The sequence below is a fragment of the Eubalaena glacialis genome, chromosome 18 (assembly GCF_028564815.1).
Source record: "Eubalaena glacialis isolate mEubGla1 chromosome 18, mEubGla1.1.hap2.+ XY, whole genome shotgun sequence".
Lineage (NCBI taxonomy): Eukaryota > Metazoa > Chordata > Mammalia > Artiodactyla > Balaenidae > Eubalaena > Eubalaena glacialis.
The window spans coordinates 51,728,587-51,751,491 of NC_083733.1; the positions used below are offsets into that span (position 1 = coordinate 51,728,587).

Consider the following 22,905-nt stretch of genomic DNA (forward strand, 5'->3'; position numbering starts at 1 on the left):
TAAATAGGGATCTGAAGCAAATATTTGAGCTGTTGATATTTGCCATGCCTGGGTGGTGGGTGTATAGATATTTGTTAGATTATTTTGAAATACACAGAAGGGGGAAGACAGACTGCGGATTAGTATGAGCAGTTTGATGCCACAGTTTAAAAACCATGTGCACATGTGCATGTTTGCATACTTGCTTGGATGGTGTGCACACGACGTGTCTTTGGTTCTATGAGACTCCATGTGTATCTGCGCCTGTGCAACATTATGTGTGTGTGCGTGCTGTGTGTCCCTTTGTGTTTGCCACTAGCATGAGATCGTGTGTGTACCTGCATATCCGTGTGTGTGTCTCTGTGCAACTGTATGTGTATCTGTGGCTGTATGTGTCTGTGATTGTGTTTGTGTGTCCTTGAGTGTGTGTACGTGTGTGCATATCTGTGCTAGTCTGTGTAATTGTGTGTCTGTGTGTGTACATGAACAGGAAGACGAATGGCTGGACAAACACCAAATTACTGACTCATTGCTCTCCAGGAAGGAGAAACCAATTTTTGTTTCTCCTTTGTACATTTCACCGTGTGTGTGTGTGTGTGTGTGTGTGTGTGTGTGTGCGTGTTTTACAATGATCATGCAGTGTTTACTGAAACTTAAAATTACTTTTAAAAAGACAGTAAAGAGTTTCACAGTTTGAAAAATGAGAAGAATTTATCAGCAGACCCTTGTTGGCCTCTGGGGCTCCTCTTTGCCCCCTGGGTCCCAACCTGTGATTCCATTCACCCCCAAGCGCCCTGAGTTCAGAGGAGCCTGAGGACACTTCCTAGCCCCACCCCAGAGGCATGGCCCAAAGCAAGTATGAGATTTCTCTGAAGTTTTGTGTTTTATCTTTAAATGTTAGGCAACTTTTACATTCTCCCCTTTAACGTATACATGTTTATCTTAATTATACAATCACAAGGTTTCAACCCCCAAATCCTGGAGTCAAGGGGCCTCCGTCTCTCTCACCCTCCCCAGCTTCTGTGTGTCTCCTGTAGGTGGGTGTTGGGCCACCAGCACCTGGAGTAGGATCCGGGGGTGTAACTACAGCCCCACCAGAGATTCTAGGAAGGTCAGTTGGAAGAGGAAGCAACCATCACCCTTCCAAGAGCTCTTACACTGGCCTGAGCCGAATTCTCTGCATCTGCTCGCACCGTGACTTCTCCCAGCAAGGGCATCAGCGCCTCATCGATACTATTCTCACGTTACACGGGAGGACACTGGGACTCTGCGAGATGAAACCCAAGGTCACCCAGTTGTACTCAGACTTCCAAGTTCATGCCATGCACAGACTGTCTCCCTAAAGCCTAGGCCCAAGGAGAATGAGTTGCCTGTGACATGGAAGAGGGTCAGTGTACGGAGCTTTGGCCAGAGGAAGGAGCCCTGGGCAGGGCTGATGACTGATCAAAGGCTGCCTCACTGTCTCAACTCTTGCTTTCCCTCAGGCCCAAGTAAATGCATCTGTAGGGCCCCTAGTCCTGTGACCCCAGGGCCACTTTGGTGGTCACCTGGAGCCAGAGTGGCAGCCACACAAAGTCATTTAGGGACAGGACTTGGTATTGAAGGCTGTTCTCCCAGGGATCTGAGCCAGCCTGACATTGATTGAGAGACCTGGAGGACCCTGGAGAGGGCCTCACCGGCCCCCAGCAACTGCAATAGCCTCATCTTTCTGGAATTCTTTTCTGTGTGTTGCATGGGGAGAGCAACACATGCTGATTGCCCTGATGAACGCCAGGTGCTTTTGCAGGAAACAGCCTCGTCTCCATACCTCGAAGGGCTGCTGGGAGGACCTTGGGACTTCACTGATGCAGCTCGAGAGAAGGAGCCCTGAGAAGAAGCCAGAGGTGAGGAGGTCAGAGGGCCTGGGGTCAGTGGCCTGGCTTGGTTGCCTGGGGGCAGCCATACTCTGCCAGGTCAGGTGTCTCCTGGGACCCTAGAAGGATCTGGAGCATCATCTCTGTTGCAGCCTCTCTGGAGGTGCCCTTTGGGGTTTGGGGGCTCTCTTTCCTGTTTAGTTTCTACCTTCCTTCCAGCTCAGGGCTGTGGTCAAGAGCTCTTCACCTTTGGGGCCCCCAGCACAAAGCCCATCCTCTCCTCCTTCCCCCAAAGCAGATCCTGACTGTGCCCAGGGTCTACCTTCCTCCCCATGGCCCAGGGCGGCAACCCCAGCCCCTCGCAGGCCAGGGCTAGACCTGATTGGTCCACGCTTTCCCCGGGACTGGCTTGCAAGTTAGCCAATGGTGTGCCAAAGAGGGCTGTGAGGGCCACTGGATCACTTCCCTGTTCTCCACGCATGTCCGGGGAGATAGTAAGGTTTGAACTACAATATCTTGAGACCAGAGAGGACCTGGCGTAAGGACAGGAGAACATGCAGAGGATGGCAGGGGAAAGTGGAGAGAGCCTGGGTCCTTGAATCCTCCGCTGAGTCTCTGAATGGACTCCAGGGCCACTCTGCCTCGCACTTGCCATTATGCGAAAGAATCCACTTTCCTTATCATGAAGCCCATTGTGAGGTAGGTTTTGTTAATTGCACCCAAACTCACACAGACTCTTTGAGAATCTGGTAAACATGCTGAAACTTCTCTTGGGAAGAAGGCTCAGATGCAGAATATTGATCAAGTTGGGGGAGGGGGTCCTGGTCCCCCAGAGGTCATCCACAGGCCACCACCAGGTTAGGATTCCCGGTCAGGAGATCGCAGTCTTGTCTCATCGCTGTCACCCTGATGCTGGCTCCCGGGGAGGGCAGGTTTGTTTGGTTCTGGGCTGCAGGCAGAAGGCAAGAAGGAGGGGGTGGTCTGTAGCCCCTGGAGGCAGGCCCTGCTTTCCCTCCCATCGGAAACCAGAAATCCCACTGAGCATAGTGCTGGGGACTGAGCAGAGCTCCGTGAGAGCTGGCTGGTCTTGATTTATGAACTTCAAGGACGGGCACTTGGCCCCCACCTGCCACCCCTCAGTCAAGTTTGGACCGCTGCTCTCCAGGGAGCCGGTCACCTTGCTGACAGTCAGGAGGCCCTGTTTGCAGGGTGCGGCACTAACAGTCCCATATTTTATCACTCCCTTTAGTTTCCAGATTCACTGGGGTCCTAGAGGGAAGACTGGGGGATTCCTGGAATGGAGGCAGAGGCCAAGCGGATGTCAGACTGTGATCTCTGGGCCAGGCTGGCTCTGTCCTAGCCTGGTCAGGGGCCATCTCTGAGTCTGGAGGTGGGCGCAGACCTGGGAGGGCCTGGCTTTCACCCCAGCGAGCCTGGGGGTGGCGGAGCAGACAGCCCTAACACCCCAGCCTCTCCCCATCCCCCTACCCTCACACTCTCCCCTCTCGGAGGGCAGCAGCTGTGTCTCAGCCTGTTCATCTGCTATCTGGTCACCGACTTCCTGAGAAGGTTGAGTTCAGCAGACTTTGGGACCTCATCTTCTTATTAAGGTCTTGATCTTCAAATATAGTCTGCACACAGCAACAACAAAATACAAAGTCACACCGGAAGCCACTTTGAAACATCTGGAGACTGAGGTCTTGTCCACAACACCTTGATGCAGGGCCTGACCCGCATCAGCTTCATGTGAGCTCATGCAGAGCAGCCTCAAAGCAAGCTCAGGGTTGAACCCACTTTTTAAAATATGTGAACCATAATGGCTCAAGTGCTAGTCAAATCTACTGATAAAGCAAGTTCCATTCTGATTAGACTCACATCCAATTTCATCTCTTGGACTATAGTAATGAAACAAGATGTATTTCACAAGATGTTTCAGTATGTTTTCAGTCCTAATTATACATCTTCAATTAAAAAAAACAAAACCTCACCACTGCATTATATACCAAAGATCATTAAATGCCTATCACAGCCCACGTCCAAGTCTCTCAATGTAAAAGATCGTTGACATTTAGCTGGGAACTTTTAAAACACTTGAGAATAAATTATGGCCCAAACTTACTCTTCTTAATGACAAGTATAAAGTTCAGCTCTTTAATAAAAAGATTCAGGAATATGAAAACAAAGTTCCCAGCAATATTAAGGAAATAAAGGTCTTTCAAAATGGTCAGTTCTTATTTCAATTAAACTGTGCATTTTTAATATAGTTGGTATAAAGTGAAACTCTTAAAAAAACATCGAGGAATTTAAAATGAAATGGAACATCCTCTTTGCAGGGTCACCAGTACCACAGTGAGATTTGTCTCTTAAACAATGACACTTAGTATCTCTGTAGTTCCATGAATACTTTTGAAGTGTCATATTAAAACCAATCTCATGGCCTTGAGGCAAAGAGAAGCAATTAGTCTTGGAGTTGTGAATAAATAAAAATCCATTTATACACCCGTCCTTGACATGTACCTTGCAAATCTTAGAAACTTCATCTAGTGGGAAAAGAAATGTTAAATCATGAATACCAATACTAATCACATCGCCATGTGGCTTCCTAAAATAGTTTAGTTTATACCCATCTTCTAAGTATTAATTTATATGTATATATTCATCCATATTGAACACAAAACAAAGAAGCTCTAGCAGGCACCTAGCGGGTGAGGGGAGAGGGGTGAGGGGCGATGGGGTCACAGGGGTGGCCCCATGACAAGCAAGTTTTCAGTGGGTCTCTGCTCCTCAAACGGGAGCCTGGAGCATTCTTCCTCATGCCTCCCTCTTACCCCCCAAGCACTCCAAGGCTTGAGAAGGGGGAAGGTTCTTTCCCTGAAGAAGTGTGGGGTATCCACACACGCCTTTCTCTATTTGTGACCCCAGCCAGCATTTTAGGGAGGACACAGGAGGTCAAAGTATTTGGATACTTGTTTCACTTCTTATTTGGGCCCATCCCTTCAGTGCCGGGTGGGGTGGGTGTAGATGGGGGCTTTGCTGCTCCTTGGCCTTGCGTAGCCCTGGAGAGACTGGGGCAGTCACCAAGGAGCAAAGCAGACCTGCTGGGCCTGGCCGAGATGTAGAGAGCAGACAGTGGTGCTGTCAGGCCCGAGCTGGGAGCCAGAAGCCCGGGGGCGCCAGGGCGTGGGGAGCAGAGTGGGCAGCCCATGGGCCGTGCTGGAGCCGCTGCACAGATCCCTGACCTACTTCCAGGGCCCCTTTCTCTTCAAGGAGCAGCTAAGAATCCATAAATTAAGGAAATGAACTGATGGGGCCTGCGGCATCTTTGTAAGCTATTTAAATCTATAAATTTACAACATCTTCTGCATATATCAAGTAATTGAACTAACTGCAGGGATGTAACTTTAATGAGAAAATTTCCCCCTTCTCCTGTAGTTCGAGCTCTAAAGTAAATAAATAAATAAAACCTTCCCTTAGGAGGAAAGTTTCTCCTTATTCCCGCGTGGAGAAGTTACAGTACGGCGGTCCGGGCCCTCTTTCCACGCGCGAAGTCTCCTGGTCAAGGGAGGCAGGCCCCCACCTTGTCCTCTTTCCACCAGCGCCCCTCTGCCCCCGCTCCGGGCCGCCCCCAGCGCCCCCCGTGAGTGAAGCCGCTAGAGGGCGTCCAGGTCCGGCTGGAGCTCGGGGTGGGGGCCCCGGCGCCGTTCCCGGCCGGAGCGCACCGGTCCTCCAGCTCGAGCCTGGCTCTGGCCCGGGCGTCCCCGGAGCCGGACGGGGGCGCAGTGCAGGCCGGGCGCACTGCACCGGAGGCTCCGCGCTCCGTTTCCTAGGAGCCGGGAAATGGTCCAGGAGGAGGAGGGGGGACGGGCGGGGCGCAAGGGAAACAGGAGAAAGAGGAAGGGGAGGAGGAGGTAGAAGAGGAGGAGGAAGGGGCAGCCGACTCGGGGACCAGGAGGGACGCCCCGGGCGCAGGCCTCGGCGCCGCGGGGAGTCTTGGCGGTAGACATCTCCATCGCGCCGCGCGCGTAAAGGAAATGGCGCGTCTGGCCGCGGGGGGCCGGCCGGGCGCCCCCCGTGCGCCCCTCCCCCGCGGTGGCTGACCCCGTGTCCGCAGACGTCACGGGCGGCGCTGCTCCCCGGTAGAGGGGCAGCCGGGGCAGAGACCCGGGGAGGAAGGCCAGGGAGGGGGAGGGGCGGCACCGGCCCCCGGCTCCTCTCCAGCCCCGGCCGACTCGCAGCCCAGTTTCTTCCCAAGTCCCGCCCCTACCCCCGGGCGCCGCGGCGGCGGCTGCTCTCCTCTTTGTAACCGAGGAGTCAAGAAATGTGAGAAACGTGCCCTGTGTTACTTATTTGGGAGCCGAAAATTTATGCCCAGCTGAAAGCGCCCGGGGAAATATTACATCAGATGAAATGACAATGATTAAAATCAGCTTCTCCCCCGCCCCCTCCCGAGCCCGGAGGAGGCCCGGGCGCCGCGTGGCTGGCCGGCGGGGGGCGGGGGGCTGGGCGGCGGAGGGTGCGGGGGCCTGGGCGCACCGCTCCCGGGAGGGTCCTGGCGGAGGCCCCGGCGGGAAGGCGCGGACTCCGGGGGAGGCGGGTGGTGATCGCCCGGCTAAAGGAAGGGAAACGGCGCATTTTTGTCGCCAAGCGCGGCAGGCGCGGGCGCGCGGAGCTAATTGCGACTCTAATCCTCTGCCCCGCGGCGCAGCCGAGCCCCGAGCCAGGAGTCGCCGCGCGCTCCCGCTCGCGCTCGCAGCGCTGGGTAATTTGGAGCCGGATCGCTGCCCTTTGCGTCCGGGCTCGGCCGCGTCGGGGCGCAGGCTACGGGCTAAGGTGGGGGGCTGGCTTTCTCGCCAGCAATCGGGGAAGGCCGCTGGAGAGAGAGGAGGGAGGAGAGGAGGTGGGAGCGGCGGGAGGGCAGCCGGAGAGCGGCGCGAAGAGGAGGCGGCGGCGGCGGCCGCGAGGAGGGGAGGAGGCGAGGGGAGGGCGGGGAGGGGAGGCCCCGGCGCGCCGCGCCGCGAGGGGCCGCGCGAAGCGGGGGCCGGGGCGGGAGGGGTGGGTGGGGGGAGGGTTGGGGGCGAGAGAGAAAGTAACTCCAGGACGAGACCGGAGCGACCCGCGCAGCGAGCAGAGGCGGCGAGACTGCGCCCGGCGCCCGAGACCAGCGGCTGCGCGGGGCGGGGGCTGCGCCCGAGTCCGATCCGCCGCTCCGGCTCCGAGGTAAGCCCCGCGCGGGCGGCCACCGCTCAGCGACGCGCACCCCTGTCCCTAAAGTGGCTGCGATACCCAGAAAGTCGCCCGGCCGTGGTTCGGACGTGGGAGGGGCGGCTGCTTTGTCCCGGTGCAGGGCGGCGGGGGCTGGCGGCACGGGGGCACCCAGCACAAAGGCCTGGTGCGGGAGGGGGGGGACTGCCCACGTGGGCCGGCCCTGGCCCCGGGTGGACCCTCCCCACGCGGGCGGGCACCGAGCTTCCTGCCGCACCGGGGTGGTGGGGGTGAGGGGGTGTTCAGGTCCCGGCACTCGGGCCTCAGTGCAGGGCCGAGCGCCCTGCAGGGCCGGCGAGTTTCCGGGGTCAGAACCCGGCTCACGCAGCTGGGGCTTCGGCTGACTGGACCCGGCTTGGTGTCCAAATCAGAGAGAGAAAAAGTCTCCAACGGGACAGATGTGCGTCCTCTGACGCCCACCCGCGAGTCCGAAACGGAGCGGGAGGGGCTGGCGGTCTGGTGGTCGTCCCAAGCGCGCGGGGTCTGGAGCCCCAGGCGGGCCGCGCGGAGATGCGATCGCCGCCTCCGGATCCCCGATTCCCGCCGGTACCCCCTGACCTGGACGCGCGCACCGGCACACTCGCAAACAGCCCCCCTCCCCCGTAGCTGGAGCGCGTTTCAGTCCTCCCGCGCCCCCCACCTCCGACTGCAGAAAGATCAGCTTCAAGTTTTCACTCCGCGTCTCAAATGTGCATGAAGGAATTTAACTGCACGATTGAATAACAGCATTAGTTCAATTAATTTTTTTTTTAAATCCCGGCAACAATAAACTTTGAGAACAAAAGCGCTTTTACGTCCTTAATTAGGCGAGCTTCCCATCTGTGGTCTCTAAGTGTCTACCTCTTGATTTAACTTTGTCTTCCGCCCCGCCCGTGCCGCACACCCTCGCGGTCCTGCCAGGCGCTTTGCGTGCCGCGGCCACCGCCGCCCGCGGCGCCGCCGGCCTGCACCCAGCCGGCTCCGGCCGCCCCGAACGAAGTTCACACCGGCCGGCGGGCTCCGCGGCCGGGCTGGCGCGCGCCAGGTGGCCCGCCTGCCTCCCTTCCGGCCCGCCCCCTGGACAATTCTGCAGGCCCCTGGCCCTCTTGCCTGGGGCTGGCGCCCTGGGCGCAGACCTGAAGGGAGTTCTCGAGCCGCCTTCTGTTTACCTTTTATGGTTAAAATAACAGCTTAGCAAAGAAGCGACTTCACGAAGAAGCGATTTAGTGAAATCGTCTCAAGCTGCCGCAGCTCAGCCAGTTTAATCACCCCCAGAGAGCTGAACAACTGCGAGCACAATGGGACACAAAATCATTTTGTGTGTAAATGAGCGTGGCATTCTGCTCGCTTCCCTCTGCTCGGGCGGGCGGGGCTCGGTGGCGGGCGGGCGCGGGACCCCGGGCTCCCGCCGCAGCCTGGAGAAGCGGGTCAATACCCAGCCAGTTTGGAAACCCGCGGGCCGGGCAGCACACTACCGCCGAGGCCCCTGCAACAGGCGGTTTGGCTGAGCCTCGGGAGGGCCGTGGCGAGCTGGGGCTGGTCGTGGGTTTGATGCTGGTGCTGGCGGAATGAACTTGTGTCTCTTCCTGCACCCACTTTATGCTTCTGACCTTGGCAGTGGTCTCGGGGAAAGGGTCGTTGTCCAGCACAGATGCGTTTGTCGGAGGGAGCAGTGGAGGTTCGCGGCAAGGCGTACAGCCTGGGGCTTCCAGTGGTGAGTTTCTGGTGTGCCATGAACATCAGGTGGTGCTTGCGATGGAAAAGTCTGGGTGAGAACAGGATGGAGCAGCTTTTGTGATGGGTACTTGGTGTTAAATGTCACTTCTGAGTAGTGTCCTGGCAGTAGGGCCGGCATTGTGCAGTCCGCTTTGATAGACGTTCCATCGGGATTCCTTCCAGCACAGTTTATCCTCAGTGTGGCTTTCCTTCTGACTCCTCCCTAGCAGAGCCTCCCAGGGCAGGATAGCCCATTCCTGAGATATGTTTTGGTTTCTCAGAACTTCCTTGAGATAAGTGACCTGGTTTTCTTTTTGAAGCTTGCGGGAACTCAGGAATGCCCAAAGCAGCAGACCCTGGACAGCTAGAAGTTAAACATCACTGTCTGCTAATAGCCACCCCTACCCGTTTCCTGTCAGAGGACTTGCCAGGACACCGAGGGCAGGACAAATCCTGGGAGAGTGACCCGGCTTAAATTTGCAGGATTTGATTCTCATTGGACCTTGGTTCATGTATTAAAACTGGATGTTGAATTTCAAGGCACAAAGTCAATCCTTGAGAGAGGTCCGGTTAAACCTGCAACGGATAAGTCCAGGTTTAGGTATGTGGCAGCCAGTGGGGGCGGGGGGCATGATAGCCACTGTGCACGTCTCCCCCAGCCCCAGGTCAGTGGAAGGGTCTGCTTAAACCCGCTCTTCTCCAGCTCTCCTGCATAGGGCCTGCAGAGTGTTCTCAGACAGCTTCTAGAGACTGTGGGGCAATCTTATTTCAGGTGTTTGCGGCTCAGAAGAGACTGTGGGGAGGGGCAGGAGAGAGTGTTCATTAGCTGAGCTGCTGTCTCCTTCTGGCCAGCTTTCTAATGCCTTGGGGCTGTGATCCCAAAGGGATCTGGAATATATTAGGCACAGACAAGACCATTCCCGGGGTCTGGGGAGAAACTGCAGAGGTGCAGGCTGGGCAAACAAAGACAAGTTTTCTTCTCTAAGGAGCCACAGGGGGAGCGGTGGCTTCCTAAGTGACTTTCGCTCTTCCCTGGCTTCTCTGTGTCCAGCCAGTTGCAAACTGCATCTTAACACTGCAGAGACGGTGTTCAGAGAGGTCCTGGGGCTCCCCAGCCCATGGAGGGTGGGGGGATCCTCTCTGAGCTTTGGTTCCCAGGGTTCTCTCTGAAGCAAGAGGAGACATGCTTGGTAACGTGTCTCGAAAGCAAAATACCAAGAAAATCGGATTTGTTCGGAAACATTTTGGGGGCAATCATGGTGAGCATATGTTTCAGTACTGTCATTAGCTGAATTAGCAGACATGGAGCTGCCCTGAAAACACATGTGTGAGTGAGTGTGTGTGTGTGTGTGTGTGTGTGTGTGTGTGTAAGTAATCTCCTATGGCCTGGAGGCTTGCTTTGGGGTGTGGGGACAGGATAGTAGCGGGCAGTGTGGTAGGGCATGGGGTCCTGGGACGCATGTTCATAAAGGAGGATTGTAAGCATCTTTGACTGGGAGACACGGCGCCCAGGACCACTGAGGAGTAAGTCCTGTCTGGTTGTGTTGGTCCTTCCCACAGATACTCTGGGTAGCGATGGAAGCCTAGATGCCTCACCGCAAGGAGCGGCCGAGCGGGTCCTCGCTTCACGCCCACGGCAGCACTGGCACCGCGGTGAGAGCCAGCAGGGTGGGCTGGGTCAAGGGCTGGTGTCCTCCTCTTTGCCCTCTTCCCAAGCGCCAGCTCACTGGCTGCCCTTCCTCGCAGCCGCAGCCGTAGCTGTGGCATTCAAGAGATGGCTGTTGACTGGCCGTACGATTATATATATTTTTTTGAAACAAAAATGCTCTTAATTTGATGTGAAATTTACTACATGTATAAAACTCAACGCCTTAGGTGCTGAGGAAGTCACTAATTTAGAGGTGTCTCGTTACTGAGACAAACTTGCAAAAACCCCTGAATCCCAATTCACAAATTGGTGATTCGTTTGTCAGGGGATATTTCACATCTAACACATAAGCCCATGACCTTTAATTAGAATTTTGCAGTTTGTTTTATGCCCCTGGAGGCTGACACCTTGAAAAAAATTTTTTTTCTTGATTTCTTATTGCTAATAAGCATCTTTCTTTTTTCCCTCTGGTACTTTGAAGAAAATGATGCAAATACACTTAATTACAGTGGTGGCCATAATTTGTCAGCTGAATATGTGATCAGGCACAGGCAGAAGTGATCTGATTAGATCTGTGATCACACTGGCAATAAAAGGAGTGCATAGCTCCATCGTGGAGAAACCCTTGTTTTGTGCCTTGTTTCCATCTCCAGGAGGGAGGAAGCATGTCTCGGTTGTCTCTCACCCGGTCGCCTGTGTCTCCCCTGGCCGCCCAGGGGATCCCACTGCCAGCCCAGCTCACTAAGTCCAACGCGCCTGTGCACATCGACGTGGGCGGCCACATGTACACCAGCAGCCTGGCCACGCTCACCAAGTACCCTGACTCCAGGTAAGAGCCAAGCCCCTCGTGGCACCAGGGCGTGCAGTGGTGACAGGCAGCATCTGTAGCCTGCTACCAGCCAACACGCAGGGCTCTCCAAGGCCCCCCTGCTGCTAGACCTGGGGAACTAGGGTTTAGGAAGCTGAGTCTCCCTGTTAATGGCTGCTTTGCACAGGGACTTGTGACCCTGAGCTGGTGGCATTAGTAGTGTTAGGTGGAGTTCCTGACTCACTGGCAGAGGCCACTTTTCAGAGCCAGCCCCACCTGCCGCTGGCCAGCAGCTGGCTGGGGAATCTCATGTTCCATCATGTTACTCTTGAGCGAGACTCAAGCCTGGCCTTTGCAGGGGACCATTCGTGAGCAATGCTGCATACTTCTTGGGGTCATGCCGGGGAGAAATAGTTCATCCTATTTCCGAGTCTAATCCTTGGGATAGAGCATAAGGGGAAGGATGAGGGGGAGCTGCAATTTGTCATCTTTGCCTGTTTGGGTGGCCACTGCTGGACTCTAAGGGCTAGCAGCAGGCTCCCTTGGATTTGGGGGGGTTGCAGTGACTGGCTAGGAATTCCATGATGTTCGGGAATATCCACAGCTATGGATAAGCGTGAGCCACATACCGCCATCAGTGGGCAAAACGTCTCCGACCAGGACCCTCCCTACAGGGAGCTTTACACTCTGCCCAGCTCCCCGGTGCTCCTGACTCCTGGACTCTTCTTTGGGAGGCGCCGGGCACTGCTGACTCTCCTGCTTTTGCCTCTCAGGCATTTCTCTCCTAGGGGCAGACCTGGTTTCCCCCTATAACAGCAGGGCTGACCAGAGGTGGGATGGGTCTCTGAGCATCTCCTGGAGATGATGCCGCATGTTGCTTGCTGAGCCTGGGACTGCTTGCTCCTGGTACAGCGAGGCGGCCACCACTGAGGGCTGGCAGCGGGAGGGCCACGGCTGCAGGGCATCACCTCTGTTTTAGACGTTTAAAATAAAAAGAGGAGTTAATTAATCCCCCAGACAGAGAGGGGGGTCGGTTCTGGGAAGCTTTCTGATCAGGCTGCCTCGTCGCTGGTGTGGCTGCTCAGAGCACGGAGGATTCATAGTGTGTGGAAGTGGCGGCTTTGGGAGCTCGTTGGAGGCCGGGGTGGCGCCCTCCAGGGGGGAGTTCTGGAGGTGGATGCAGTGTCTCGTTCAGAATTTGGGGAATTGGGTGCAGGTGGCGGTTGGAGCTTCACTCCCTCAGCAGACAGAGGCTAGGCCTGGGGCACTTGTGACCTGGGGGCCTCGGAGGGGGCAGCATCCGGAAGGCCATGTCAGCTGTGTCGGCCTGGCACTCTCTGGCAGAGCCCTGTCTAGGATGGGAGATGGATTCTGCTTATTTAATTTCAATTTTGCCTTGTGCGGCATTCGTGCGTTGTTTGAGATAGATCATCCCTTAATCGGTTGACGACGTTTGCGAGTGAAATTCATAAAACCCTTGCCCACAACCTCTCTGAAGAGTGTTTCCTGAAATCAGACACTTGCCTTTCTGGAGTCATCATGGCCCAGGCCTGCGGGGAATGGCCTCCTCATTCTGTCTCCAGGCTGCTGCCTGGAGCGGGGTGGGCAGGGGGGTGGTCCTCCCCTCCCAGACCCACAGCCCTTCCTCACCCATTGTCCTGCTCTGACGTGGGGCGGGCCATCTTGCCGGGGGGCCATGACCTGTGGGACCCTCGGGCCAGCAGGATGTGCCCAGAGGGGGTGGTGGTCTGCATTCTTCCCTGGGGCTGAGCCTCAGGATGAACCTGTTGTTCTGCCTGGATGGCTTCCAGCTCACAGGAGAGCTGCTCCTCGGGCCTGAAGCTTTGGCTTAGAGGCGGGGGAGGGGGGGGGGGGCCGGGGGTGGGGGTGGGGGAAGGACCTGTAGGACAGTCAGGACAGTGGGTCAGGCCAGGCCTGAGAAGTGGGTTGGGCAGCTCTGCTGGCCAGAGCCCCTCAGATCTCTCTTGTCCTTCATTGAGTAAATTATTAAAACTAAAAAACTGTTTTTCACTAATTCTGGAAACAAAGATCAATCCCTCACCCAGGGTCACCGATGTATAGGTCACCTGGAGATGGAGAATTGTGTTAAGGTCACCCGGGGTGGAGGGAGTTCTGCATGTCAGCAAAGTCTCACCCTGGGCAATGCTGGGAGACCCCCCACCCCCTCAGGTCCCGGTGCCCACACAGCTATGCCTGGGCTTCTGGTTCTTGGCTGGTCAGGGTGGCTGCAAGGCAGGGAGCGCCAACGGGTCCTCGCCCAGAGCCGGCCCCGCCCAGCTGCCCGGTGCTGGGAGTGGACTCCTGTGTCTGCCACCGCACTTGCTGGACATCGTTTAGCTCCTGCCATGGCAGCCCCACGCTTGCGTTCATCCTCACTGTGGGAAGCAACAAATTAAGATGTCCAGGAACTTTAGAACTAATAAAACCTGCCACTGAAACATGCAGGAAATTGGAGCCAAAGCTTAAAGAAAGAAAGAAAGAAGAAGAAAAAGAAGACAACCCCTATCAGCTGGGGTCAGAACTGGCCAGCTTATTCTGTGGAAGGCTTCTGAGATTGGTGCCCCGAACCTGCAGCCTCCCTCAGAGAGTGGCCTGGGGTGGGAATGGACTCTTAGCACCACACACGTGTAGGGAGCTCCCTTTGAAGTGACTGTCCTAACCTTCCCTCAAGCTGCTCATGTCCTTGATAGCTTCAGACCCTGAGGGCATGAAAGGCCTTAGTCTGTGAAGAGACACCGAACCGTGGAAAGACCTAGAACCAGCCAGTCCTGAAATAAGGCAGATTGAGAGCCTTCTAGCCTTGGACCAATAAGACAACCTAGAACCCAGGAAGCCCTGGAATGTGGTGGATTGGGAGTCCTCCGGACCAACAGGTCTGGAGCTTCACAGCCTGATGTCAGGAGGGATTTGCAACACAGACAGCCGTGGAACGTTGCTTGCTGCACACAGCGCTTGAGCTCAGCCAGGAAGGGTGGAGAAACTTCTGCAGGGGGGCTGAGGCTTCACACTTGCTGGCTAAGCTATGGAAATGGCGCTTACTTCTTCCTGCTGGTGCCACGTGGGGTCCCTCAGCAGTCTGCTGATGACTGCCCATGGCACCTGGCAGCCTCGCTCAGTCCTGTCTGTCTCCAGGGCTGCAGCGTGGCCCTTATTCTGACATCTGGATGCCCAAGCTCTGCTGAGGTTAGGTCTTGGGGAGTTTGAGGCCTGGAATAGGCCATGGAGCCCACAGAGCTTTCCAACGGGGCTGTGTTCCCCAGTATCACTGTCACCAGGCCTGGGGGTGGATAGGGCTCCATGGCCTTTGGAGCTCTGAGATGAGTTGTATCTGGGTGACCGCAGCACTGGTTCCACAGGCTCGGGCCTCTCCACACCTCCCCGTGGGCTCTGGCCTGCTCATGCCCATCTACGAGGCAGCCTTGCCCTTTATACGGCCCCGCTGGGCCATGTCCCCAGAGTGAGAACAGGTTAGTCACTCTACCCCTGGGCAGACCCTCCTGGCCGATGCCTGAAGTGTACCAGGCCACCAGGGTGAATGGTGTCAATGGGAGGCCCCGAGAGAGGCTTTGGGTGCCGTGACCCCTCAGCTTCTGCCCAGCTCATTGCCCTGGCGCACGGTGGCAGGAGTGGGGCAGGGCCTGAGGAGCAGTGACCCGGGGCAGACGGAGGAGTGGGCAGCTGAGGGAGGGGGGAGCCCTCCTGGGAGGTCTTGCCAGTGCAGGCAGAGAGTGAGGGGGCTAAGCCTCAGCTTGTACAGGTTGGGCTGGAAGGCCTGGGGCCCAGGTCGGGGCCACCCTTCTCCCAGGCTGTGCAGGGTCCAGCTGGGGACGTGTGTGTGGCCCTGCCTGTCTGCCGAAGGATGTCCGGCGGTGCTGCCCCTGGGGAGACCCTGCCGACCGCCCTGCGGTTCCCGAGTCAAGCTCTTGGCTGTCCCCACCCCTCTTCGGGGTGTCCTAACGCTCCCCACCGGGGCCTGGGGTCTGCAGGGGAAGTTAGCCAAACCAGAGACTGCTGCCCTGGGAAGTGGGGAGGCCTGGTTCCTCCCCGCTGGAGTGGAGGGGGCCAGGCATCAGGGTGCCCCGAGAGCCTCCTGCAGGCCCTGTGCTTCTGTCAGAGCCACTGCCCTGCAGAAGATGGGGTGCTGGGACCTGGCCTCCCCTCGCGGTCCCCTCCCTGGTGCGCACACGCTGTAGCACGTGTGCACACATTCGAGCATGTGTGTGCACTGTTCCGTGTGCATCCACACTGGTATGTGTGTACACACTGGGGTATGCGTGTGTGTGTGTGTGTGTACATGCGTGCACTGTAGCTGCACACACACGTGCTGTCCCTGGTGCCTGCCTCTGTTCTCCCCTAGGGTTCCCCGAGCGCAGGGCTGTGGGTGGTTCGTCTGTGAGTTTGTTGAGTGTACGTAGCTGTGTCTCTGGTGGACCCGTGCTGCCTGGTATGTCCCTCACCGGGATGTGTCTGGGTCTGCCTGTGATTTGTGTGTTGTGAGGGAGGGGACCATGTGACGCTGTGCCTGCTGCCCGGGTGTGTCCTGTCCAATGCTCGTTCACGCGGGTTGGGTGAGGTGGATGTGTGTGACCCGGGAGTGTGTCAGCTGGTTTACATGTGTTCACTGGGCGGGTGGCTGTGAGCTGGCATGTCTGATGGTCAGTGGGGGTCTTCTGGGCAGTTCTGTCCGGCAAGGGTTTGTGTGCGTGGGATGAGGTGTCTTGTGTCTGTGTCTCGCTGTGGTTTTCCAGGCCTGTAATCTGTGTCAGCGGGCAGGCGGGTGTATAGAGCTGGGTGTGTCTCTCTCTGGCTGTGGCTTGTGAGTGTAGGCGGGCCGTGTGCACGTGCTGGTGTCCCGGCTGACTGTGGCCTGGCTGCCGCTGGCATGTGCAGACATCCTTTTCAGTCCTGGCGCAGTCCCAGAGTCACCCATGTAAGGCCCCTCGCCCCTCCAGCAGGGGGAGCTCTAAGGAGTCGGGGTGGGGCAGGTGGACCCGCCCTTCCATCCCACATCTCCGCCCCCATCTCTCCCAGAATAAGCCGCCTCTTCAATGGCACCGAGCCCATCGTGCTGGACAGTTTGAAGCAACATTATTTCATCGACCGGGATGGGGAGATTTTCCGCTATGTCCTGAGCTTCCTGCGGACGTCGAAACTGCTGCTCCCAGATGACTTCAAGGTAAGTCCGCAGCCGGCAGCTGCACGGCACACTGCCTGTGCGGTGGCGTTACACAGGGTAGGCTGTGACTTAATAAAAGGACCCACAGTTGTCATGGCAACCATAAAAACTTAAACGATGAAGCCGAGGGCTAAATCAGTTTTTCTAAACTAATTTTGTTTTCTCACATTTTTAGCTTATTTATCAGGGTGTAACAACAATTAAGCAGTGGCAGTGGCGCTTACCCCGGTTTCATGTTTGTCGTGTTGAAGGACTGTCGTGTGCCGGAGTTACAGGAGTTAGAGGTTCCCAAATCTGTTCCTTGTAGGCATTTGGCAGGGGGAAAACTGATCCAAACCAAACACCCTTACACAGAAGGTTGCCCCCAGGTCTCCGGGCGAGCCTGTCTGCGGCAGCCGACCTGGTTCCGAGAGTCCTGCCTCTGGTGCTGGGCCGCTCACGGCACGGGGATCCCGGAGGCAGGAAGCCCATGCCTGGGCTACCTCAGCTCCAACCAGCAAATGTCCTTCCTTTCTTTCTTCCTGCCGGCACCCAGAGGACCCAGTGGCCCTGGGGGTGTTTTATCCTTCATTCAATTCAGTTCCTGGGTGCCAACAGCCGAACTCGGGCTGAAAATGCAGTGAAAGACAAGGCAGACATGGGTCCTGTCCCCACAGTGGTTACGGTCTAGTGGGAAGACAGATGATGAACAAAAAAACACTTGAATTCCACAGGGGCAAACGCTTCAGAGAAGCAGAGAGTACTGTGAGAGTGAACCACGCGGAAAGCGGGCCTGGGAGGGTTTGGAGGCAAGGCTGTTTCTCTGGGTGATGGCGGAGGAACGGGGGCAGACGGGTGTGAGGGCCTTGGTGGGGAGGGGCGAGGGGAGGGCAAGGAGCTGGATACGTGGCAGCCTGGGACCATATGAACTGGGAAGGGAAGAGCAGGAAGGAAGGCTGCTGCTTGGTGTCAGGACCTTGGTGGCCAGCTCAGCATTTGGCTTTTTACCCTGAATGCAGTGGAAGGGTTGTGAGTAGGGGCATGACCATCAGATCTGTTGTGTGGAAAAGGATGCGGGGGGGAGCAGGAGGGTAGAGGCAGTGAAGGTGGAACAGAGTGGTAGATTAGATTCACGCTTAGGAAAAAGATGCAGAAGCCACGGGTGTGGATGGTGAGGGTCGGGGGCTCTCGAGGGTGCCTCTGGCCTGCAGCTTGAGTCCTGAGTGGATGTGTGGAGGCCCAGGGTAGAACAGGCTGGGGGAGAGTGGCACCGCAGTCCTGTGTGGAAGAGCTGGTGGGGCGTCAGGGGGAGATGTTCTGGGTTATGAGGAAGGAAGTGGGGTTGTTGGTTTGCAGATATCATTTCAGACCTTGCGTGGATGAGAGCAGAGGCCCGGCCTGGTGCCCTGAGGAACCCCTGTGGAGGGACAGGATGGGTTCTTTTTAATTCTTGAATTTTATTTTATTTATTTTTTATACAGCAGTTCTTATTAGTTACCTATTTTATACATATTAGTGTATATATGTCAATCCCAATCTCCCAATTCATCCCACCACCATCCCCCCCCCGCCACTTTCCCCCCTTGGTGTCCATACGTTTGTTCTCTACATCTGTGTCTCTATTTCTGCCCTGCAAACCGGTTCATCTGTACCATTTTTCTAGGTTCCACATATATGTGTTAATATACGATATTTGTTTTTCTCTCTCTGACTTACTTCACTCTGTATGACAGTCTCTAGCTCCACAGGGTGGGTTCTTGACTGATGATAGGCCTGGGGAGGCTTCCCTTGGGGTGACTCCGAAAGCTGGGGTCAGTCAGCAGGAGGAACGGACTTAGGCACAGTGGGGTGGGCCCGGCTTTGGGGGTTGGGCTTCCTTGCCTCCCCCCAGGGGTCCTCAGGCTCACCAGCCGGACTTGAGCTGAGTGGTGTGGTCACGGGTCCTCAGCTACTCAGGGCTGGGGTGGGTGTGGGTGGACATGTGTTTGACCGGGGCAGTGGTCTGATCATCAGGGCCTGAGGGGTGGTTGGTGTGAGCCCACCAGCCCGGGAGTGGGCTGCTGGTGAGAGGTGGGTGTCCCCCCAGACACCTCCTCACACTGCCTGCGAGGGCAGGGGCCGATCTTGTTGTCCTTTAAGCTTCACCCCCTCTTTGAGCTGGGTGTTTACATCCATTTTATAGATGAGGAAACTGAGGCTCAGAGAAGGTCTGGTAGATAATGATGCCGAAAATCCAACCCAGACAGGTCTGTTTCGCCTCGTGCTCCGCAGTGAGCTCCTCCAGGGCAGGTGAGGACGGGGCTGCCCCATGCCTTGCTGAGAAATCAGCAGGTTTCCAGGCATCTGCACAGCCTCTGGCTCCTCTAATCTAGCCTCCGGGTTTATCCAGAGGCTTCTCTCTGCTTCAGGGGGATGAAGCCACCCCCAGTGCTGGGGCCGGATGGAAGAGCTCAGGGGGTCTTGGGACAGGTGCACACCAGCTGCTGCCTGGATGGAGGCAAGACCTTTTTTTTTGGGCACACATTCACCCGAGCCTCGTTTTCCCCATCCCTACAATGGGGACAACCATCCCAGACCACATTGTGCCCTGGGGGTGCGGGGTCTCAGAGGGGGGCCCCCTGGAGCCGGAAGGGCAGATCCCCACCTCCCCCACCCGTGTGCGCGTGCCCGCAGGACTTCAGCCTGCTGTACGAGGAGGCGCGCTACTACCAGCTGCAGCCCATGGTGCGCGAGCTGGAGCGCTGGCAGCAGGAACAGGAGCAGCGGCGCCGCAGCCGGGCCTGCGACTGCCTGGTGGTGCGCGTCACGCCGGACCTGGGTGAGCGGATCGCGCTCAGCGGCGAGAAGGCTCTCATCGAGGAGGTCTTCCCCGAGACCGGGGACGTCATGTGCAACTCGGTCAACGCCGGCTGGAACCAGGACCCCACGCACGTCATCCGCTTCCCGCTCAACGGCTACTGCCGGCTCAACTCGGTGCAGGTGAGGGCTGGCCGGCCGCTGCCTCCCCCGTGCCTCCCCGACGCCCTCCGGCGGCAGAGGGAGATGGAGGGAGGCTCGGTGCCTGCAATGGCGAGGCCCTCCGTGCCATCTTACAGAAAAGGCAACAATGTGTCGATGCATAATTTATGTCCCGCTCATAATTAAATGATGGCGCCTGGGGGATGGACTTAAAAAAATTGATCTATGCTTTTTTTTTTTTCCCCCCCGAAAGGATGTTCTATAAAAATGGCCTAGAGTATTTTCAACAAAGTGTGCTTCATTTGACACCCAGAGTCTGACTTTGGATTCAAATTAAACCCAGGCAGTGGGAGCAGCAGGTCAGAGGCTGAGAGTGCCGGCGGCCTGGAGCCCCCCTCCTCCTCATGCTGACTGGGGCCACCAGCACCCAAACAGCCGCCCAGTGCGTGTTTGGACTGCCTTTCCCCAGATGGGTCTGAGAGCTGGGAAGCCCCACATGGAGTGGCCTATTTTCCATCAGCTCTTCCAGACCCAGGAGCAGACTCCTATTTCAGGCTTGGGGCAGAGTGGACTTTGTGGGGAAAATCCCGCAAGCTGTCCGTCAGCACTTGCTAGCTGCAGGACCCAGGTGTCAGACACAGTGACCGGGCCCTGCCCTCACAGAGGCACAAGCCCGCCCACGTGGACACGGAGACCTGCAGAGACTCAAACATCAGGAGGACGCCTCCTCTCCACCCCAAGCTCCCTTGGGCTGATGGGCCCCCAGGCCTCCAACCATCTGGGACTCACAGCTCAGGGAAGCAGGTGGCTGCCCAGAGGCTGGGGGCAGGGTCTCTATTACTGGGGCCTCAGTGAGGGAGGGGGACCTGGGACCATGTATCTGGAGACAGAGGGGCCCCTATCAAGGTTGTGGACCCCTGAGGGCAGCAGGGTGGTCGCCCATCCAGGTTTGGCTGTTTGAGGGGCCCTGGGGCCTGGCTGCCCCTGTCCCTTCTGTGGCTGCCCAGCTGGACCTCTGTCAGCAAGCAAGACGTGTCTTAACAGGAGAAGGTAGCTTGCCCTGGCTAGTGCCCACCTGCCCGCCAGGCAGGGCAGGCAGACTCTTGCAGCTGGGCATGACTGACCCCTGTTTCTTCCCCGGCAGGTCCTGGAGAGGCTGTTCCAGAGGGGTTTCAGCATGGCTGCGTCCTGCGGGGGTGGCGTGGACTCCTCCCAGTTCAGCGAATATGTGCTTTGCCGGGAGGAGCGGCGGCCGCAGCCCACCCCCACTGCTGTCCGAATAAAGCAGGAGCCCCTGGACTAGGCCCTGTCTCAGCGCCCACCTGAGGCCTCTGGGCCCTGGGGACACTCCAGGGGCCAGGAAACAGTGCTGGGGAGTTCTGCCTATGCCTGCTTAGCGGTGGCCATGAGACTGAGGGTGGGGCTGGAGGGTCCAAAGCCTGCCCAGAGAGCCCCAAGGCCCCACGTGTCATGGCAACAGAATGTGGGATGCTGGAGGCATGTCCACTGAAGGACTGTTGATGTGACCCAAAGATGCCAAGGTGGGAGAACTCGGCCACCAGTTGTCTGGGCCCCTCGGCTCCTAGTCCGGTCCTCGCGGCGCCACACGTGCCAAGGCAGGGTCAGCAGAGGCCTCCCCAGTGCACTCCGAGGAGCTGTCCATCCTTCGCCACGCGGCAGACTCCAGTGGGTCTCCTTGCGTCAGAGATGGCTTATTTTTCTACAGTATTTAAGACGGAAGTAACTGTCAGTGCACAAGTCAGAGAGGCCGACAAGGACCAATGCTTCTTTACCTGGTGCTCAGCTCAGTCGGACGCGCAGCATGTCTGCATGGGGGGTGGAAGAGCTGCCGGACACTCGGGCCCAGGTGCCCGCAGAGCAGGGCTTGGAGATTTCTGGTCCCTGCTCTAGGGGCAGATGCAGGGATGGCAGTGTCACAGGGGCTGAAACTGGGCTCCCACGGGGTGGGGCTGCTGGGAGGAGGGTGGTACAGGCGTGGGGGATGGTTAGCTGTGGAACCACTTGAGACCCTACCTTTGCTGCCGCCTGGGGCACAGGCCACACTTGAGAACCACCTGACCAACTAATGCCCAGGGCCTTCGATTCCTATCTGTGCGTGCGCACACCTGGGCTCCCAGAGAAGTCATCTTCCCATCAGGACCAGCCACGGGGCCACAGCACATCCTTACCTCAGGAATGGGCCCCACGGTGAAGGGGCCCATCTGTCAGCAGCATCCTCTGGGTCCCCAGCTCAGGAAGCCGTCCCCCACTCTGATTTTCCCACACTCATATGCACACTGAATTTTAATTAGACTGTTGTTACACTAGCTTGCCAGTAAGACCCGGACAGAGTCATACCTTGGGTTCTTGGCCCCGGATTCCAACGAGGACTGCCTCTGAGGGGTCCTCACAGACCTGCTGCCTCTCAGACGACAGGCCCAACGATGGATACCGCCTGCCTTGTCACAGTTCCCCTCCCCTCCCGAGATGGCTCTTTCCTGGGTTGGAGAAACCGCAGAGAACTGCTGGGTGGGCGAGGCGTCCCGGCCAGCACTGCCCCTTGTACGATGCCTGTAGACTTGTATATGACTCCTTTAATATTGTAAAGATGCTGATGTACAGTTGTCGCGTGTTTGTGTAAACACATTATGTTCCTAGTTCATGCCATAAATGATGCTATAAAGCGAAAGACTGAGGCTTCATCCTGTACAGAAGCGGCAGCCAGATTCCAGCATTCCATGCTGTGCAGGGAGGTTTGGGAATGGGATGCCTCCCTCGGTTCCTTCAGTTCAGATGAGGAAGAACCAGCAGCGGTAACTGGGGGAGGGGCAGGGACAGGGGTCCTGAGCTTGCTGTTGTTTATTGCATGTGGGTGTTTCCTCACTGCTGTGCCTGTTCCCCCTGGGCAGCACAGATTCTGAATTCTGATTCACAGCCCCTAACCAGATGCAAGCTGGGGAAAGGCACACCCAAAGTGTCCAGGGGCTTTTGAACCCAGTCTTCAATGTTTGTGATTTTTCCCTCCCTCTGGTTTTTGGTTGAGGTTGACGTCCTCTTTAGAGCCCCGCAGAGCAATAGGAGAAGGTGGCAGGCAGTCCATGCGTGGCTCAGGCCAGCCAGGGGACACGCAGCCCTTCGCATGAGGACGGGTCACCCTAGCTCAGCACAAGACCTCAATGCGTCTCTTTCCGAGGAGTTTGAATGTACTTACGCAGGCCTCCAATTTTAATGAGCCTTTTTGTATTTTTCCTCAAAGTCCTTATGTTCTAACTGACCAGGACCCTTTCCCATGCCAGTAAGGGCCACCAGCCTCTCCCTGCCTGGGGACGGGCCACAGCCATGCGCTGTCTGAGGCCGCAAAGCGGTCGCCATCCCACTGTACGGTCAAATTTGCTGGACAGACTTGCCCGCCTTCTCCTTTGCTCAGCAACATGCCTACAGTTGGCACATGGGCATTTTGGCATCTGAGGTTCACATCTGAGAGGAGGAGAAGGTGTTGTGTTTATTAGAAAGGAAGTCTTCTGGA

The 22,905-nt window shown here is 57.0% G+C and overlaps 1 protein-coding gene across 3 annotated transcripts; it reads left to right on the forward strand.

The window, feature by feature from the left end:
• Positions 1-6,913: 6,913 nt before the first annotated feature.
• KCTD15 (potassium channel tetramerization domain containing 15) lies at positions 6,914-22,000 on the forward strand. Of its 3 annotated transcripts, XM_061172977.1 has the most exons (8): positions 6,914-7,049; positions 8,692-8,787; positions 9,948-10,048; positions 10,350-10,442; positions 11,091-11,266; positions 16,298-16,442; positions 19,095-19,400; positions 20,524-22,000. In XM_061172977.1, exons 4-8 carry the CDS (start codon positions 10,377-10,379, stop codon positions 20,680-20,682), a joined length of 852 nt encoding a protein of 283 aa, XP_061028960.1. In that variant the 5' UTR covers positions 6,914-7,049; positions 8,692-8,787; positions 9,948-10,048; positions 10,350-10,376; the 3' UTR covers positions 20,683-22,000. The 3 variants fall into 3 exon arrangements, with proteins under 3 accessions (XP_061028960.1, XP_061028959.1, XP_061028961.1); XM_061172976.1 differs by lacking the exon at positions 9,948-10,048; XM_061172978.1 differs by lacking the exons at positions 6,914-7,049; positions 9,948-10,048 and adding an exon at positions 8,374-8,391.
• The last annotated feature ends 905 nt before the right edge of the window (positions 22,001-22,905 follow it).